Source organism: Podarcis muralis, chromosome 16 (assembly GCF_964188315.1).
Source record: "Podarcis muralis chromosome 16, rPodMur119.hap1.1, whole genome shotgun sequence".
In the NCBI taxonomy this organism is placed as follows: domain Eukaryota; kingdom Metazoa; phylum Chordata; class Lepidosauria; order Squamata; family Lacertidae; genus Podarcis; species Podarcis muralis.
In genome coordinates this window covers 13,576,850-13,596,695 of record NC_135670.1, presented here as the reverse complement: position 1 = coordinate 13,596,695, position 19,846 = coordinate 13,576,850, and the positions used below count along the sequence as shown (strand labels likewise).

At 46.4% G+C, this 19,846-nt stretch overlaps 1 protein-coding gene across 1 annotated transcript; it reads right to left on the bottom strand.

Moving 5' to 3' along the window:
• Nucleotides 1-304: 304 nt before the first annotated feature.
• Nucleotides 305-19,269, bottom strand: CFAP45 (cilia and flagella associated protein 45). The gene is made up of 12 exons (XM_028710966.2): nt 19,159-19,269; nt 17,711-17,842; nt 16,287-16,420; nt 15,048-15,192; nt 13,330-13,500; nt 11,733-11,911; nt 7,150-7,279; nt 5,748-5,894; nt 5,359-5,472; nt 4,093-4,286; nt 2,555-2,779; nt 305-1,275 (listed from the first exon to the last, which is right to left on the bottom strand). The coding sequence occupies exons 1-12, from the start codon at nt 19,159-19,161 to the stop codon at nt 1,206-1,208; spliced, it is 1,644 nt and encodes a 547-aa protein (XP_028566799.1). The 5' UTR covers nt 19,162-19,269; the 3' UTR covers nt 305-1,205.
• Nucleotides 19,270-19,846: the final 577 nt, after the last annotated feature.

Below are 19,846 nucleotides of genomic sequence, written 5' to 3'. Positions count from 1 at the left end.
GGTTGCCTGGAAGCCAAAGGAAAGAGGGGACTTCACACAGGTGAGTGAGGAGGGTGGATCTCTCCATCCATTCTCTGCTTCAGCCAACACACTTGGCTTCTGTGCCTGGCACAGAGGAAGGGAAGTCATCCCACAAAGGCTTCCTACTTAGTAGAACCTATTTTTAAACAACCTGCTAAAATGCTCTTAGCCAGTGTTTCTATGCAGGCTGCAGAGGAGGCGGCTAGAATTTTGGGGCAGGGGTGATAAACTTTTATGGGTTTCTTATTCAAGCTCTGGATAAAGAATGGCAATGAGGAAGAAATCAGATGCAGTTTGCATTTAAAGGAAAGCCAACCAGATTTACAATACAGAAACTGAAATACTTTCAGAATTCACACTTCTCACAGGTCTCCAGCCGAATGTCAGATAAATGTACATACCAGGGTAAAGTGTGCATATGTTAGCAAAAATAATATGCAGAAATGCATTATATATGGGGAAATCGCTTCACACAAAAAATGTGTTCACAGTGGTACCTCAGGTTACATACACTTCAGGTTACAGACTCCACTAGCCTAGAAATAGTACCTCGGGTTAAGAACTTTGCTTCAGGATGAGAACAGAAATTGTGCTCTGGCGGCCCGGCGGCAGCAGGAGGCCCCATTAGCTAAAGTGGTGCTTCAGGTTAAGAGCAGTTTCAGGTTAAGAACGGACCTCTGGAATGAATTAAGTACTTAACCCGAGGTACCACTGTATTTGGCAAAATTGCATGCAAAAAGAGAAAAGTGCACTAAAATGCCAATGAATTTTCACGAGGACTTCCTGGGCTGTATCCAATGTTAGTCCTACTCAGAGTAGAACCATTGCAGTTAATAAACAAGACTAACTTAGGTTCAGTTGGATAACACCCTAAAAAATAAATAAATCACAAACGGAGGTGGAAATGTGGAGAAATACGCTTACATGGTTGGGGTGGGGGGATTAGAAACTGACAATGACAGATTCGACCCTTCCTAATTAAGGGGCCAATGGCTCCGTGTACTTCTGGGTCATGCCCTAAAAGGGAAGAGAGGAAACAAAACAAAGCAAAACACAAATCCACACAGATGTATCCAGAAATAGGTCTATTCATAAAATACTCTTGGAAAGTAAGAAAATAGAAAATCTAGGCTACATGTAGACAGTCTACAAGGTGTTGTGGGTGATGGAGGCTCTTCCCCCACTCAGTGCACTGACTGGACATAGGCCTTGCGCTCCACCTGGGCACAGTACTTCTCGGGGAGGCCGGCGGCTCTGCAAAGAAGAACGAGAAGAAGGAAACGCTGGTCACTAGAGGGCACGCAGTCCATCCTCGCGTCAGTGCTGTGCAAGAACGCCAACCAGATGAGTGTAAATCGGTCGCTGCCTGTGTAGCACATTTGAATCTTACGTGGAGGTTCAGTTCCAAGTGTTCCATGTATACATGAAAATCGTGTATACCCAAACCCTTGGGTCCGCTCATGTGCTTGACAGGTGGGGTGGGGGGAGAGAGATAGAGAGAGATAGAGAGAGATAGAGAGAGATAGAGAGACAGAGAGAGAGAGAGAGAGAGAGAGAGAGAGAGAGATATGTCCCTGTACTCCCAGAGCCCAGGAGCTGACCACCAAGCAAAGCACATAGTTTAACAGGGGTCAGCAAACTTTTTCAGCAGGAGGCTGGTCCACTGTCCCTCACACCTTGTGGGAGGCCGGACTATATTTTGAAAAAAATAAATAAATAAACAAATTCCTATCCCCCACAAATAACTCAGAGATGCATTTTAAATAACAGGACACATTCTACTCATGTAAAAACATGCTGATTCCCGGACCGTCCACGGGCTGGATTGAGAAGGCAATTGGGCCGCATCCGGCCCCCGGGCCTTAGCTTGCCTAGGTAAAGGTAAAGGGTCCCCTGACCATTAGGTCCAGTCATGACCGACTCTGAAGTTGCACGCTCATCTCGCTCTATAGACTGAGGGAGCCAGTGTTTGCCCGCAGACAGCTTCCAGGTCATGTGGCCAGCATGACTAAGCCGCTTCTGGCGAATCAGAGCAGCACATGGAAGCGCCGTTTACCTTTCCGCCAGAGTGGTACCTATTTATCTACTTGCACTTTGACGGGCTTTCGAACTGCTAGGTTGGCAGGAGCTGGGACTGAACAACGGGAGCTCACCCCGTCACGGGGATTCGAACCGCCGACCTTCTGATCGGCAAGTCCTAGGTTCTGTGGTTTAACTCACAGCACCACCCGCGTCCCTTAGTTTGCCTACCCATGGTTTAAAAGCTATTTGGGTAACCCCAGGCAGACCAGGTGCAAAAAGAGCTTTTAAGCCCTCCACTTTGCTTAGGATTTAACTTGAGCAATTTCAACCAGCCTGCCTGCAACCACGTACGGTTGAAATTGCACCTCGTGCATGATGCAATCATAGCGGGGATGGGGAGGGTGAGGTGAGGAAACCAGACTTTGCAAAGTGCAATGGATTCATAGATTGGGATCCCTGGCAAACGTGGACAATGAGTCAAGAGGAGTCGGGGGTCGTCGCGCAGCCTCACCGGAGCTCGTCAAGCTTCTTGCGCTTGATCTCGTTGAGGCGCTCGCTGCGCCGGCGGGCTTCTTCCTTGAGCCTCTTGCCCTCCTCGAAGATGGCGATGCGCTCCTGGACCTGCTTCTGCTGGTGCTCGCGCACCTGGCGCCGGATCTCGTCCGCGTGGGTCTGCTGAAGAGCCACACGCTTCTCGTGCTCTTTCCGCTCCTTCTCAATCTGCTCCTGTTGGATTCTGGGGCAGGGGAGGCAACAACATGAGTTAGTGAGTGTGCTTGACTAGGTCTGGAAGCATTTAACCCGGCCAATTGCAGGGGTTAGTATGTGGCAAACACCCCCATCAAGAAAAGAGAAAAAGATTGCATTGATTTCCAGAGGTGGGCAAATTTCAAGAATATGTGTTGGGTGTGTGTGATTTTATCTTAAAATCAGATATTGCTACAGTCCGATACCTGCCATCTTAAGCCTGAATTGAAGGAGGCAGTGCAAAGGATGTTTCTTTGTAGGTTCAGTGTGAGCCATAATAATAGGGATAGTTTTATTATTTGTACCCCACCATGTCCACCAGTAAATTTTGTTGTGTTTTGGCTCACCTGACACCATTGTGATGTCAGGTGACTGGCAGGTGGGAGGCTCCATCCACCTGTCAAAATGGCCCGCAGGAGGGCAGGGAAGTCAGGATCCTGCCTGCTGGTTGGATCCTATTCCCCAGCTCTGTCTAAAAACTGGGAATTCTGGCAGCAGGATTCAGGCACCTTGCGGGAAGAGGGAGCTGCTGTCCTGATCCTGGCTGTGTTGCAGTGCAGCCATCTGCAGAAGGCCAGAGCAGGGATGGGGAAGCTTGTGATGCATTGTGGGAGTCCACAATGACTATACAAGATAATCTTGCAAATAGGAATATAGGAAGCTGCCTTATAGCAAGAAAGACCCTGTAAAGTATAACTGTTTAATTGCACACTGAAAAAGAGAAATACCTGTATGTATATTGCTAAGAGTTTAATACTGAAAAGTTCTATTGAAGCATACTGAAGCTCTCTGAGCTCTAACAGGTTGATAATTAGCTGCTGGCGTTCTCTGCTCTTTCACGCGAGTGTTTAACCTTAGATCATGTGAGTAACGTATTTAGTTGAAAATCTCCATCTTGATGGGTGTTTGTTGCCTGTTAGTTATTCTCTGGAAGCCACAGAGAACAAAGGATGTGATAATGATGCCTCTCCAGGGGTAAATAGTCTTAAAATGGATTAAGGCTAATGCAGGCTGTGAATGAAACAGAGCTTTGATTTTTGTTCTGATTGGAATTATGTTCTATTTTGAAGAAGAAACCCATGCTTGAATAGGCATATGCTTTATACAACTTTCTGGGTGTATCATTGATTGTCTTGCACCTGTTTTGAAGAAGTTCTGGTTAGTAAAGCTTTGAATTGTATTCATGGGTCTGGAAAATGATTATTCCAAAAGGCGTCTGTTTTGTATGCATCCTATCACAGCAGGGCCTCTACCCCTGCGCTACGGCCCTTCCACGCACTGCCAAGCAGCCCACTTCCCTACCTGACGATCCTCTCAAACTCGGCCCGGTCCCGCTGCACCTGGACAGCCAAGGTGTGCTCCTTGTGGGCCACCTGCTCCAAGCGGCTCTGTTTCAGCATGGCTTCCGTCTGGGCCTTCTTGTGCGCTGCGTCCTTCTCCTTCCGGCGCCACTCCCGCTCGGTGGCCTCCTGGTTACGCTTGGCCCTCAGGGCGTCCTGGAGGGGATGGAAGGGAAGCAGGGGACGTTGGCTGGGCCTTGAGGTGTTGCGTGTGGCGACGCCTGGGACAGACTCTTATCATATTTCAGAAGAGAAACAGGGAAAGGAGCACTGTGCTTCCCTGGTAATACATTACTACAGTGGTACCTCAGGTTACAGACGCTTCAGGTTACAGACTCCGCTAACCCAGAAATAGTACCTCGGGTTAAGAACTTTGCTTCAGGATGAGAACAGAAGTTGCGCAGCAGCAGCGGGAGGCCCCATTAGCTAAAGTGGTACCTCAGGATAAGAACAGTTTCAGGTTAAGAACGGACCTCCAGAACAAATTAAGTTCTTAACCCGAGGTACCACTGTATTTATTACTGTTATCGTTAGAATCAAGGGTCATCCATTCTAACCCTCTGCATTGCAGGAATCACAGCTAAGGAATCCCTGACAACTGGCCATCCAACCTCTGTTTGAAAAGCTCCAGCGAATGAGAGTTCGCCACCTTCCAAGGCAGTCCACTGTCAAACAGCCAAACGGAATTCCCACCTCTGCTCTAACCACTATGCTGCCACTGGTATCGATACTTCAGAATGAACAGGTGAATAAATGAACAGCATCGTCTACCTGTGGGCTGTCCACTTTATCCATTCACTGGTTGAAAGAGCTAAGGAAGTTTAACCTGGAACGGAGGAGACTGAGAGGAGATACGATAGCCATCTTCAAATCTCTAAAGCGCTGTCACATGGAAGAGGGAGCAAGCTTGTTTTCTCTTACTCTGGAAGGTAGGACTCGAACTAGTGGCTTCAAGTTACAAGAAAGAAGATTCTGACTAAACATCAGGAAGAGCTTTCTGACAGGAAGAGTTGTTTGACAGTCTCCCTCGGTAGGTTGTGGACTCTCCTTCCTCGGAGGTTTTTAAGCAGAGGTTGAATGGCCATCTGTCACGGATGCTTCAGCTGAGATTCCTGCATCGCAGAGGGTTAGATTGGATGACCCTTGGGGGTCCCTTCTAACTCTACAATTCTATGACCTGCACTCCTGGCCCCGTTTCGTGCTTTAAGAATGCACCCCTGAGCCACACCTGCTCTGCTTGGTGATCCTGGGCTTTCTCCTGCAGCGCCCTTAGCCGGGCCGTCTCCATCTCCTTTTCCCGGCGGATTTTCTCCTGCTCAGCCTCAAACTCGGCCTCCCGTTCCTGGCAGGGTACAATAAAAAATAATGTAAATTTCCACAAAGTTTTAAAAATATATATTTAAACTAAGTCACAGGTCGGTGCAAGCAGATTTATGAACTTATGAACACGAGCGAAACTGACCCAGCCTGACCAGCCCATCCCTAGCCAAGAGGAGGCCGAGGCAGGAGGGAGTTGGCTCTGGGAAGGTTTTCCGCTGTACCTGAAATCTGCCCAGGCGCTTTTTCTTCCCCAGCGGTGCCCTCTCCCTGCCCACATGCCCTGCCACCACCACATACCATCTTCTTCCTCTGGTACTCCAGCACCCGCCGGTCGGCCATCTTCTCCTGCTCCAACATTTCCTGTTTGCGCTTCTCGTTCTCGTCGTTGACGCGCCTGATCTCGGCCTGCAAGCGCAGCTGCTCCCTCCTCCTGCGCTCCATTTCCTGGAGGAGAGCCGGAAGAGTCACTAAGAATCCTCGTTAACCGTGGGTTGGGTCCAGCTACGTCAGGCCACGTCTGTGATTCCTGAGAGGTCTACTTGGAGCAAGACTAATGCTGGACAAAACGTGGGCCTGAAATACCGCTCTCCTCAGTCACAGAGATCTTCTGACTGAGGCACTTTTGGTGGTTTCCCCATGCTTCTGAGGTCTGCCTTTCTCAGCCTTGGGTTCTGAGATGCCGTTGGACTATAACTCCCATCATTCCTAGCCAAGATGGCCAGGGATGATGGGAGTTGTAGTTCAAGAACATCTGGGGACCCAAGGTAGAGAAAGACTGGTCTACAATGTGGCTCTTCCACAAAGGCACCTGCTCCTGGGGGCTGAGGCAATATAGGCCCTCAATATTCAGAAGGCCCAGCACACAATGTAAGGATAATAATAATAATAATAATAATAATAATAATAATAATAATAATTTATTTATACCTCACCCATCTGGCTGGGTTTCCCCACCCACTCTGGGTGGCTCCCAACAGAATAATAAAACATCAACCATTAACAACTTCCCTGAACAGGGCTACCTTCAGATGTCTTCTAAAAGTCAGTTTTTATTCCTTGACATCTGATGGGAGGGCATTCCACAGGGCCGGCACCACTGCCGAGAAGGCCCTCTGCCTGGTTCCCTGTAGCCTCACATCTCGCAGTGATGAAACCGCCAGAAAGCCCTTGCCGCTGGACCTCAGTGTCCGGGCAGAACAATGGGGGTTGAGATGCTCCTTCAGGTATACTGGGCTGAGGCCGTTTAGGGCTCTAATGGTCAGCACCAACACTTTGAATTGTGCTAGGAAACCTACTGGGAAACATTGTGCATGTGGGGCCCCCTCAATCATATGGAGAAGCTGGCACTTCTGTTCTCCAGGGTTTGGGGCAGAGGGCATTCCCATCCCAACCTGGAGAGCTGGGACCTTCTGCATGCAAAGCAGGTGCTCTACCACTGACCTATGGCCTCCTCCAAATGTGTAACTCCCCAATTCTTACCAGAAGGACTGCTGCCCCGTCCCAAGCTCTTTGTCCAACCAGCTCAACGTTCTCTGCTCAGACTCGCAGCAGCTTTCCAGGATCTCAGGCAGAAATAATCTCACACTTCTGTGCTGACTGATCCTTTTGGTAAACTGGAGGTGCTGCTGGGGACTGAACTGCAGGCCTTCTGCATTCGGTGCAGGTGCTCTGCTCCTCAGCTACGGTCCTGCCCCCTTACCCTCTCGTCTTCAAACTGCAGCCTCTCCAGGTACTCCAGCATCTCCTGCGCCTCTTGGTCTCGCTGCTCGGACTTCACGGAACGCATCTCTTCGTTCTTCTGTATCTGCTCGAGGAGGTGACGCTTCCCCCTGAGAATCAGGTGAAGGAGGAATTTTCCTTTGGAGCAAATGTGTTCTGACAGCACAGAGAGGCCTAATGAATGGTATTCCTCTGTGCAGGGAACCAATTGTGGCCAAGGTTCCCAATCTTATTTTTAATTGCACTCTGTTGGATGAAAAATCCCCGCATCACCGCCTTGCCTGCGTCCCATACCACCCTTGGTTTTATATTGCTACCTAAATTATCTTCGAAGTACTCTTTTAGTCTAATTTGAGCTTTTTCTACTACTTCTTGGTCATCCAGCAGGTATTCCTTCAGTCTCCATCTATTTAATCTACTCTCCTGCCCTCTCAATTCCATTTTAATTGGATTATGATCTGAGATTGTTCTAACCTGGATCTCCACCCGTACAGATCGTGGGACAAGTTCTTTTGAAATCCACATAAAAAAAGAGAAAAAGGGAAAAAAGAAATTATACAACAACTAGCAGAAAATGAACAGAAATTAACCCAAAATCCAAAAAATAAGAAAGTAAAAGAGAACATAAAAATTCTACAATCCCAATATACAATGCTGATAAACAGAGAGATAGAATGGAAAATCAAAAGATTGAGACAGAGAAATTTTGAATATGCTAACAAAACTGGGAAATTACTAGCTTGGCAACTGAAGAAAAGAAAGGAACAGAATATCATAAATAGGATAGTGGTGGAAGGAGAAGAGATAAATAAACCTAAAGAAATAAGAAGAGCCTTCTTGGATTTCTATGGAGACCTCTTTAGGAACACAGAAAAGAGTAAGACAAGAAAAATAGAGAGATATCTAACATCTAAGAATATCAATAAGATCCCCGCAGAGGATAAAGAAAAATTGAATGCCCCAATTAAGACGGAGGAAATAAAAGCAATCATATCAGACCTAAAAAATGGAAAAGCTCCAGGCCCAGATGGGTTCACCAGCAGATATTATAAAGAGATGGAATCGGTTTTGCTGAATCCACTACAGGAAGTAATGAACAAAATTCTAAAGGAAAGAGAAATACCAGAGTCGTGGAAGGAGGCACTGATCACATTAATCCCAAAGCAAGATTCAGATCTAGAACAAATTAAAAACTACAGGCCGATTTCCTTATTAAACGTAGACTACAAGATTTTTACGGGAGTCCTGGCAAGGAGACTCAAAGTCATTCTTGTAAAAAACATTCATAGAGACCAAGCTGGCTTCTTGCCGGACAGGCAGATTAAAGATAATATAAGAAATATTATAAACATCATAGAATATCTAACAGAAAGATGCGATAAACAAGGTATACTGTTATTTGTAGACGCTGAGAAAGCGTTTGATAACGTAAATTGGGAATTCCTGTTGAAGCACATGGACTACATGGAAGTAGGTACGGAATTTTTTAATGGGATAAAAGCTATTTATACGGAACAAAAAGCAAGACTGATAATAAATGGGGTGGAAACAGAAGAAATAACAGTTTCTAAAGGAACAAGACAGGGATGCCCACTGTCTCCACTGGTATTTATAATGATACTAGAGGTCCTGCTAAATTCTATCAGAGACAACAAAGAAATTAAAGGAATCAGGGTCGGCCAGCATGAACATAAAACTAAAGCTTTTGCAGACGATCTGGTTGTAACAATGGAAGACCCATTGGGCTCATTAAAAGAGGTACTCAGAGAATTTGAACAATTTGGGGAAGTTGCGGGCTTTAAGTTAAACAAAAGGAAAACAAAAATACTAGTTAAGAACATGCAGGTAGATAAGATCGAGGAATTACAGAAAGAAACAGGAATAGAAGTGACAAAGAAGGTGAAATATTTAGGGGTATGGGTAACGCCAAAAAACATAGATCTCTTCAAAAACAATTATGAACCAGTATGGAAAGGAGTTAAGAAAGATATAGAAGTGTGGGGCCGGCTCAAATTATCCTTTTGGGGAAGGATAGATACAATCAAAATGTCAGTGCTACCAAGAATCTTATTTCTCTTCCAAAACATCCCAATTATAAAAGGTACAAAGATATTTAGAACCTGGCATAGAGAGATCTCTAAATTTATCTGGCAGGGGAAGAAGCCGAGAGTTAAGTTTAAACTACTGACAGACACGAAAGAAAGGGGAGGCTTCGCCCTGCCCGACCTGAAACTCTACTATGAGGCATCGTGCCTATGCTGGGTCAGAACTTGGATAAAATTGGAAGACAGGGAAGTGTTAGACTTGGAGGGGCATGACAACCGCTTCGGATGGCATGCCTATCTATGGCATGGGCGAAAGAAGGGGCATAAGGGATTTGAAAATCATATATTTAGGGGTCCTCTGATGGAGGTATGGGAAAGATATAAGGATATGCTAGAACCTAAAACACCCCAATGGCTATCCCCATTAGAGGTTATGGCTGTCAAAAAGACTAATATGAGGGAGAAATGGGCAACTTATGAACATCTGTTAATGAAGGAGGAAGGGAAGTGGAAGATGAGGCCATATGATCAGGTCAAATCCCAAGTATATGATTGGCTACACTACCACCAGATAAACGACATGTTTAGAAAAGACGTCAAAGACAAAGGATATGCCGAAAAAAATTCCAGATTCCAAACTGAGATTCTGGGGGATAACATAAAAATCTTATCTAAAATGTACAAGCAATTACTGGACTGGAACTTAGTTGACGAGGAGGTCAAGGCGGTAATGACGCACTGGGCCAGAGATTTTGGCCGGAATATTTACTTTGAAGAGTGGGAAAAACTCTGGAAACGACATCTTAAATTTACAGCTTGTGTGTTACTTAAAGAGAATTTAATGAAAATGTTTTACCGTTGGTATTTGACCCCGGTCAAATTAGCTAAAATGTATGGATCCTGTAACAAATGTTGGAAATGCAAGGACAGGGAGGGGACTTTTTACCACATGTGGTGGGAATGCCAAAAGATCAAAGGGTTCTGGGAGAGTGTATATAATGAAATGAAGAAAATGCTAAGATACACTTTTGTTAAAAAACCCGAGGCGTTCCTACTAGGTCTGGTAGGAACAGAGATAAAGAAAAAGGATTACAAACTGTTTCAATACGCTACAACGGCAGCAAGGGTCCTGATAGCTAAAAATTGGAAACAAGAGAGTTTACCAACAATGGAGGAATGGAGATCCAAATTGTTAGAATATGTGGAGATGGACAGGATGACAGGCAAAATTAGATATATAAAAGATCAGAGGTTTATCAAAAGTTGGGAAAGTCTCACGAAATATCTGGAAAACTTAACGGATGAAGAGATAACACTGGTGGGTTATAAAGATGCTCTGTAAAAAGTAAGGGTAATGCCAAAGGAAAACAGATGAATGTGAACAACATGTGGCATTACAAACAAGGAAATGCGGATGTATTATATAATGTTACTCTGGAAAATTCGTGGAATGACAGAAGGAAGTCTTATCTTTTATTTTTTTGTGAACAATATGAATATTGACTCATTTGATTTATGTTCTGTATTCTGAAATTCAATAAAAATTATGCGGAAAAAAAAAAAAAAAAAGGTTCCCAATCTTAGGTAGTTGTGGTATCACATTAATCTGTTGACGTATTTCTTGTTGAAGCCAGATACAATTTCCCAGGCATGCAAGAAATTGGCCGCAATTGAAGGAACCTTTGTTAATGTTCTTTCAATTTTGTTTCCTTATTGTGTAGGTCACGGATAGAAGCTGAGGGTGGCAATATTTTCAGTGGTAAGACCCTCTGATCTTGGATCTGACATTATCAAATGGCAATGGAACTGTCTGTGCACAAAGAAATCTTTGAAATCTGTCTCTGCCAGGATAAGAGAGACCTCACTAAATTTCTTCTTAGGTGGCATTTCATGCCAGTGAGATTGCCCCACATCTCAAGTGACTCTGATTCTAATTGTTAGAGGGACTGCAGGTTTAAAGGAACCTTCTTCCATATATGGTGACACTGCAGACAATTTCAGACCAGTGTCTTTAGAGAAGCAGGTCTCCTTTATTCATTTACTTACTTACTTATTATTTTTATTAAAGATTTCTTGGTTTACAAAAGTATGGGCAATGTCTCTTTTTTCAAGTTACATTTTCTGCAGATCAGTTTCATGTGTTGAGACATTAGTGTTACATTAGGAAGAAAAAGGGGGAAAGAAGTGAAGGGAGAAATCGTGAGTTGGGGGTGGGGGTCGGGTGGCAATGTTTCTATTTTACTTAATGTATGTGTGGGGTTTTGTGTCAGCGTCGCTTGTGCCTAAGGCCACGTAGCAACTTCACAGCAGACAGGAGACCCAAACCAGGGACTTCCTGACTCATAGCTCAGTAGCCTCTTATACAGTTTGATAGGGAAGCTGTGATTCTCCAGGGGTGTGCTCTTTTTAATTCATGCTGCTGCGCACATGCAGGGAAGGCAACGCTGCAATGATGCTCTACCACTGAGCTACAATGAAACCCCTTGGCCAGAAGCCACACAGAAGCCTGGGCTCTCACCTGTACTTCTCCTCCTTCCTCTTCCGTTCCAGCTCATCCTGCATCATGCCGACCTTCTGCCTCTCCGCCTCCATCATCTTGGCCAGCCGCATCTCCTCCTCGTTCATCTCCTTCTCAATCTGCCTCTTCTCCAGGATCTGGGCATCGCGGATGGCGTGGCATTTGGCCTCCAGGATGATCTGCAAAGAGCGGAAGGGAGCTGCTGCCGTGGGCCGAAATGCACATGCGGGGCTTCATCTGGAGCTGAGCTCCAGCACCTCTTTTTGCCCAGATCCCAGCAGTTCCACCTTGGAAGGTGCAGAAGCCAGCGGTTAAATAAATCCACTCTTGGAAGAGAACCTGAGCGCAACAGTATTTTCTCCAACTGCAGTTATCAGCAACCAATATGCAGCTGCAGACAGCAGAGGCAGAATATAGCTGTTCTGGCTAGTAGCTATCGACAGCCTCCATGAATTTGCCCTGTCCTCCATCTACCATATTTTTCGCTCTATAAGACGCACTTTCCCCCCTCCAAAAACTAAGGGGAAATGTGTGTGCGTCTTATGGAGCGAATGCAGGCTCCATGGTTTCAGCGAAAGCAATGCGAAGCCTCCGAAGCGCAGTGGGAGCGCTCCCCCTGCGCTCCGGAGGCTTCGCGTTGCTCTCGCTGAAGCCAGGAGAGCAAGACTCTCCTGGCCTCAGGGATAGCCGCCACCCCTCTCGCTCTCCGGGCTTCAGGGATAGCCGCCTGAAGCCTCCGGAGTGCAGCGGGAGAGAATTTTTTTTCTTGTTCTCCCCCTCTAAAACTAGGTGCGTCCAATGGTCGGGTGTGTCCTATAGAGCAAAAAATACGGTAAGTTGAAGCCATCCAAGTCGGTGGCCATCACTTCCTGTGGGAAGTAGAACATAGTCATCATGGCTGGTAGACACCGGCAGCCCTTTCCTCCATGAAGGAGGGGCAGTGAGGCCCCATATGCCTCTGCTTCACTCGCCTACATGGAATTCCTGTCCCGCTGTGACAACAGGGAAAGATGTGAAATAGGAGGCTGCTTTTCTTTTGGGAATTATAGGGACAAAGCTACCTAAATTGTATAGAAATTCATTTATGTATGCTACTACAGCAGCAGCAAGAATGCTCCTCGCCCCCAAAATGGAAAGAAGCAGAAGTCCCAGCAAAGGAAGAATGGATACAAAAACTTGTGGAATATGCAGAAATGGCAAAACTTACCGGAAGCATAAGAAATCAAGATAACAAACATTTTATAAAAGAATGGAAATAGTTTACTGAATGTTTACAGATAAATTGCAAAGAGATAAAAACATCGGCAGGATTATTGTAACAACCTGCAGTTTGATAAGAGTATATTTTTAAAGTAGATAATTAAATGAGCAAATTGAATGAATTTGGATATGCAGAAGATATTTGAAAATAAATTTAAGGAACCGCAGAAAGAGGGGGAAGGAAGTCAAGCTTTGAAATGTTAAAATGATTGTAAATTAATAGAATGTATAAACCTGAAAAGTGTAAATAAAAATTTGAAAAGGAAAGAAAAGAAGAGGAGAGAGAAAATAAATATGAGGCTGCCCTAAGGGGAACCGCCACTTCTCGCTCCCTCACCTCGCCAAGAGATTTGATCTCATCTTCCTGCTCCATGCGCATGTTGGCAGCTCGCTGCAGCAGGTACTGGGCCCTCTCCTTGGCCTCCTCTTCCAGGTCGTTCAGCTTTTCATTCTTCTTCCGCAAGATCTCCTTTAGCTTCATGGATTTCTTCCGCTCGTTCACGGCAACCTGGGGGAAGGGAAGATGAGAGGGAGAAGCAGGCGGGGTGCATCTTGCCACCCAGGGTTGGGCAGGCCACTCTGGGGTTGTAAATGGTTCTCTCTTTATTTATTTACTTACATAGGTTAACACAGGGGTGGGATCCTGGGTAGGCCATGACTATATCTCCTCCCACCCACCAGTCCTCTGGTATCATCATGGTTCCACAGGGAATGTGTTAGCAAGACAGCACCCGGTAGTACTGAACCCCCAGGCCCACCTGTCAATCATCTGACATCACCAGTGATGTCAGGTGATCGACAGATGGGCATGGTTTGAGAGGAAACAGCCTTGTGGGCCAAACTGGACCACAGCCTGGAGGTTCCACCCGCATGGCTTAAAGATTTATATACTGCCTGTCAATAAAATCTTTCCAGGGTGGCTTACAAAGTAATCACAAACATAGTCATTTCTCATGTTTTATGCCACAAATAAAAAGAGGAATCTGCAACATTTTAGCTCTTCAATACCAGGCCAAGACATTTTTTTGCTCTTCCGGGCTTTTGGTTTTTAAATAGAGATTTATTTATTATCTTATCCTGGTATCCATCCTTTAGTATGGTGGAGGAAGGATATGTGTATTTCTTTGCTATGTTTTCAGCGGATGAAGACTTTTAGTGATGCTGTTTTTCTGAGAAAAAGAGGTGCCAGAACTCCCATGAACCCCTCCCTTGTTCTCTTATAATTGCAATGGCGCCCACCTGAGATTTCCGGCTGGGAAAAGGCTTTTCCTATGATGTAGACCTCCTCTGTTTATATGCATGACATTTTTGTATTTTAAACCTTTGTAAGGTGCTCTGAGTCCCTTTTGTAAAAAGCGATGAATGTTTTTAATTAACAAATAAGTCAAATCTACTTTGGCTGGTATCTCAGTTACATCTGCAGTATCTACCTACATTCCACTTAAGAGTGGATCCATTGATATTGATGGACCCAAGGTACTCCTGCTGATGAATTTCAGTGGGCCTACTCCAAGTAGGACCAACAGTGGAGACAACCAAGAGACCTGGCCAGTGACCCCAGTGCACCGGTGACTTCCTAATTAGACTACTGCAGCAAACCTTTGTGGGACTGCCCCCCAGAGACTGTTCAGAACCTTGAGGGAGCATAGAATGTCGCTGCTGATTTGTAACAGAAGACTGTCGGATGATGATCTGACAGACTTTGTTAAGGGGGCAGACGTGTTTGCTCTGGGGGCAGAAGCAGCGTGGTAAAATGGTTCAGAGTGCTGAGGAGATCCAGGTTCAAATCTTAACTCAGCCGAGAAGCTGAGTGCACTTGGGTCAGTCACTCTCTAACCCACACAGCATTACCTGCTTCACAGGACTTTTAATTTGTTTATTTATTTAACAAAATTTACACACCGCTTGATTGCGACGAAACCTCTAAGCAGTGTTGTGAGAATAAAACGGGGAGCTTCACGTGTACTGCCCTGAGCTCCCTAGAAGAAAGGCAGGAGATAAATGCAATTAAACAACAACAACATTCTCTGCCATGACAAGGACAGCCTTACGTACGATGGTGGCTTCTCGCTCTGCCTTGAGGGCTGCTTTCTGAGCTTCGCGCTCCTCCTTGGTGAAGACGCGGGACGAGTCTTTGATGCGCTGGAAGTCCTCGGGGCTTATGATCAGGGACTCTCCAGACGGGTCGAGTTTGGGCACACTGGGCATGTGAGAGAGAGAAAGGAAGAAGATGGTGATTTCATCTCTCTGTGTGGAAGGGTGATCGCCAGCTGGACTAGGCCAGGATTCCACAGAAGTGCCAAATCTGATACCGGGTGAATAATTTCATCTTTCATTTTAAAAAAGGAAAAGGGGGGGAGCTCTTAGCCTCACCCCAAGCACCCTTTGGTCAATAATAATAATAATAATAATTTTGTACCCCGCCCAACTGGGCTGCCCCAGCCACTCCGGGCAGATTCCAACAGAATATACAAAGACACAACAGAACACCGGATGTTAAAAACTTCCTGATACAGGAGTGCCTTCAGATGTCTACTGAAGATCATATAATTCTTTATTTCCTTGACATCTGATGGGTGTTCCATGGGAGGGTGCCACCACCGAGAAGACCCTCTGCCTGGTTCCCTGTAACTTCACTTCTCGCAGTGAGGGAACTACCAGAAGGCCCTCGGAGCTGGACCTCAGTGTCCAGGCTGAATGATGGGGGTGGAGACACTCCTTCAGGTACCCCTGAAAACCTACCCAGACATTTCATAACAAAGAACCTCAGGTCCTGGGGGACAGAGAAGAGCCACCCTCTGTGACACATCCCTCACGGGCCCTGCTTTATGCCACTGAAGGCTGGTCCATTAGGACTAACTGGGCATGGCCCCACCAACCTGTCTGCTCTCAGCAGGTCCCTAACTGTCCGACTTACAACCAGACAGGGAGCAGCTCTGCTTATTATTAACTCTGGCTCCATCCACTGCTGATCTCCCTGCCTTCCACCCTACCAGTGTATTTGTTTATACAAGGTATATCCCACCCTTCCTCCCAAAGGATCCCAGGGCAGCAAAGAACAGGTGATAAAACGTCTTTCAAAATTATTGTTAAAATGATTCCAATACAGATGCAGGCTGGGGAAGAACTCAACAACAAGGGCTTGTTGGAAGAGGAAGGTCTTCAGCAGGTACTGGAAAGACAGTAGAGATGGCACCCCATGTGATATTTAGTGAATTCCCGGCAACCACCGTTCAGAGGGCATTGCCTTCAGCTGTGGAGGGGAGTGCCTAGCCCTAGTTCTAGAGAGCTTACATGAGGTCCCGGATGAGGTCCCGAGTGATGAGACGGATCGTCTCCGGCTTGTGGCCCCAGCCCAGGGACTTCCTGGCCGAGTCCACATCTCGAAGGACCACGATGGGGCTGCCAGTGCGGGACAGGTTAACATTCTGCAAGAAGGAAGGTGGCATCAGAAAAGTTCACGGATGCTTGGCAGGAATGCTTGGCAGGAATGCTACCAGCCTCCCTCTCCCTCCCGCTTTGGCTTCCTTCTTCTGGCGGCGCTTGGACAATCGTAATCCATCTTAAAAGCCGAGATATGGATCAGCCTTTTAGCAGCCACTGAGTTCCTTCCATCATGAGCAAACCAACCATTAAGTCTTCCTTTATTTGATTTTATTTAAAATATTTATAAGCCACCTTCAGGGTAACCACAAGGCAGATTCCACACATGAAAATACAGAAAACCCCAATAGCTACAAGATCATATTTCTCAAAATCCTCCAGTAAATATTGGATACAGGTACACTGAGTGGTATTCCATGCTTGTCCTCCTCAGAGTAGACTCACTGGAGTTAAGGGACATATCTAACTTAGGTTCATTAATTCCAGTGGGTCTACTTTGAGTAGGATTCAGCTGAATACAACTCACTGTTCGTTCCACTCAAAGTAGACCTACTGAAATTGATGGCACTAAGCTAGTGTTGCCCATTAATTTCAGTGCTACTCTGAGTAGCGCCAACACTGGATATGACCCATTGTGATGCTTTGTATGCTACTGTTCCCATTTTGTGTTGGCACTGCTCCCTTTTCTTTGGCTGATTGCTACTGTTTTATACAAGGTTGTTTTGCTTAAGCTGTTAGGGGAGATTTCAGAGCAAGAAGAGCATCATTCCGGATTTAAAAAAGGAGAGATTTTGCAGAGAACCAAGAAGCTGCCTTTTAACAAGTCAGACCATTGGTCTATCTAGCTCAGAATTGTCTACATCAGCAGTCAACAACACAGTGCCTTCCGTCCGTCTTGGCCTACAATTCCCATCAGCCCCAGCCAACATGGCCAATGATGAGGGATGATGGAAGCTGTTGCCCAGCAACGTCTGAGGAGCAACATATTGGCTATCCCTGGTCTACACAGATTGGAAGCAGCTCCAGAGATTCTGGAGATTAAACCTAGAGCATCTGCAGGCTAAACAGGTGCTTCATTTTCCCCCCTCTAAAAATAAAATGTTATTTCAGTCCTCCTGGTTCTAAATACAGGTCTGATTTAAAGAGGAACACCGGAAGCTGCCTTCTACTGAGTCAGACCATTAGTTCAGTATAGTGGCAACAGCTTTCCAGTGTTTCAGGCTGGGGTATCCCCAGCCCTAAACGGAGGTGTCAGGGATTGAAGGTCTGGGACCTTCTGCATGCCAGGCAGATGCTCTTAGCCCAAAGCAGCCACTGCTCCCCTCCGTCCTCACCTTGGCAAGCCCAAAGAGGCTCTCGTCCACTTCTGAGCTGGCAGCCTTGGTTCTGTAGCGGGCGTGGGAGCGCGAGCGGGACCGGCCCGAGGAGCTGGTGGAGGTAGCACCCAAGGAGCATACACTGCCCGGCTGCAGGAAGGAAAGAGAGGCAGAATTTTGGAGTTATACGTGACGGGGAGCTGAAAAGAAAGATGCCAGGGATTCGTGTGTGATGATTTGCAGGCCTTTCCCATTCAGAAAGATCAAGCTGCGAGATCCTAAACTGAATTTAGCTGGCCAAAAACGTAGGGCTGCCTCTGTAGATGGTTCGGAAACTTCAGCTGGTGCAGAATTTGGCAGCCAGGTTGCTCACGGGGGTAAGATGGTTTAAGCATATTACACTGAGCCTGGCCTGACTGCATTGGCGGCCAGTTAGTTTCTGAGCCCAATTCAAAGTGCTGGTTTTGACCTTAAACAGCTCAGGACCACAATGCCTCAAGGATCGACTCTCCCCATATGAATTGACCCAGGCCCACAGACATAATCTGAGGCCCTTTTTCATGCGCCTCTTCCACAAGAGATCCAGAGGGCGGCAACACAAGAACGGGCCTTTTCTGTGGTGGCTCCCCATTTGTGGAATGCTCTCCCCAGGGAGGCTCGCCTGGCACCTTCATAACATACTTTTAGGCACCAGGCAAAAGCATTCCTCTTCAACCAGGCCTCTGGCTGATGGACATCCGATGCCCTTTTAAATGTATTGTGGGAGGGGGGATTTTTTGTTTTGTTTTTATCATGTACTTGATTTTGTCTTCTCATTTTGTATTTTTTATGTTGTGAACTGCTCTCTGATCTTTGGATGAAGGGCAGTATAGTACTACTACTACTACTACTACTACTAATAATAATAATGATAATAATTGCCTCCAACTGTGGAGGGTAGAGCCACAGCCCGTCTGGCTAGTCACTTATATTTTTAAATTTATTTATTTATCACTTGACGATGATGATGTTTAATGTATTGCCTTCCACCTATACGTCTCAAGGTGATGTACACAACACAGTCAAACCAGTTAAAAACAGCATGGAAAATAAAAGCAAATGTCTTGGAAAAACAGTAAAAGGATATACCCTCTGCAGACACCTAAACAAATATATTAGTTTGCTTAAACGTGAGATATATTTCTATATTCATAAAAACCATTTCAACTGGGGTTTTTTATTTTTTTTAAAACCCCAGTTAAACTTCCTTAATCAGCCAGGACGCTGCTGTTGCATTATTTGCTGTGTGAATAAACTAGCTTTAATAAAAGTATTTTAAAACCCCTCCAACGAGGTCTCTCTAGAGCAACAGGCATCTCCCCCCTCCGCCTCCCGATGAAGTGGCCACGCTGACATAACCTTAGGGGGCTTCAGGGCTTCCGTGTGCCCCGGCACCCTTTTTGGGTCAGATTCAGCCCCGCGCTCACCATCTCGCCCTCCGCTGCCGGCTCCGGGAAGCTCCGCCTCCTGTTTACCCGTCGCCATGGAAACAGCCGAACCCTCCTCCTCCTTCCCCCGCCCGCCACGTCTCACCTTGGCAACGGGAACGTCGTCAAGGGAGGAGCGCGGGGTTCCCCGGGGCGGGGAAGTGACGTCACGAGCTCAGAAGTCAGCCCCGGCTGAGCGGGGGGGGGGGGCTTTTTCCAGGGGTCGTTTTACTTAATGCAATGTACCTACTTAACGAGGAACGCAGGAAAACGACTTACCCCTGAAGCAGACCCATCATTTACCTCAGCATTGTCCACACTGACTGGCAGCTGCCCTGCAGGGTCACATTCCCTGTCCTGCCCGGAGCTGCCCCATCGGGATTTGAACCCGGGACCTTCTGCCTGCAAAGCGGGCCCAGGCCCTATGGCATTGCGGAGGTGGCGTTTGCGAACGCTGCCTGCCTGTGGTGTCCTTGAGCTTCGGCTTTTCCCAAAGACGAGTCAGCAGAAATATGCTGTGGAGTAGGAAGGGAATTGCGGGACTCCAATTCCCATCAGCCCCAAGCCAGCAAGGCCATTTGCCAGATGTGATGGGAGTCCAGTGACGCCTAGAGGCCAGTTAGAGATGCCCATGCCATCGGAGCAAAGCATATGTAGTGGGCCTTGTGTATTGTGCAGAGCCTTTGGC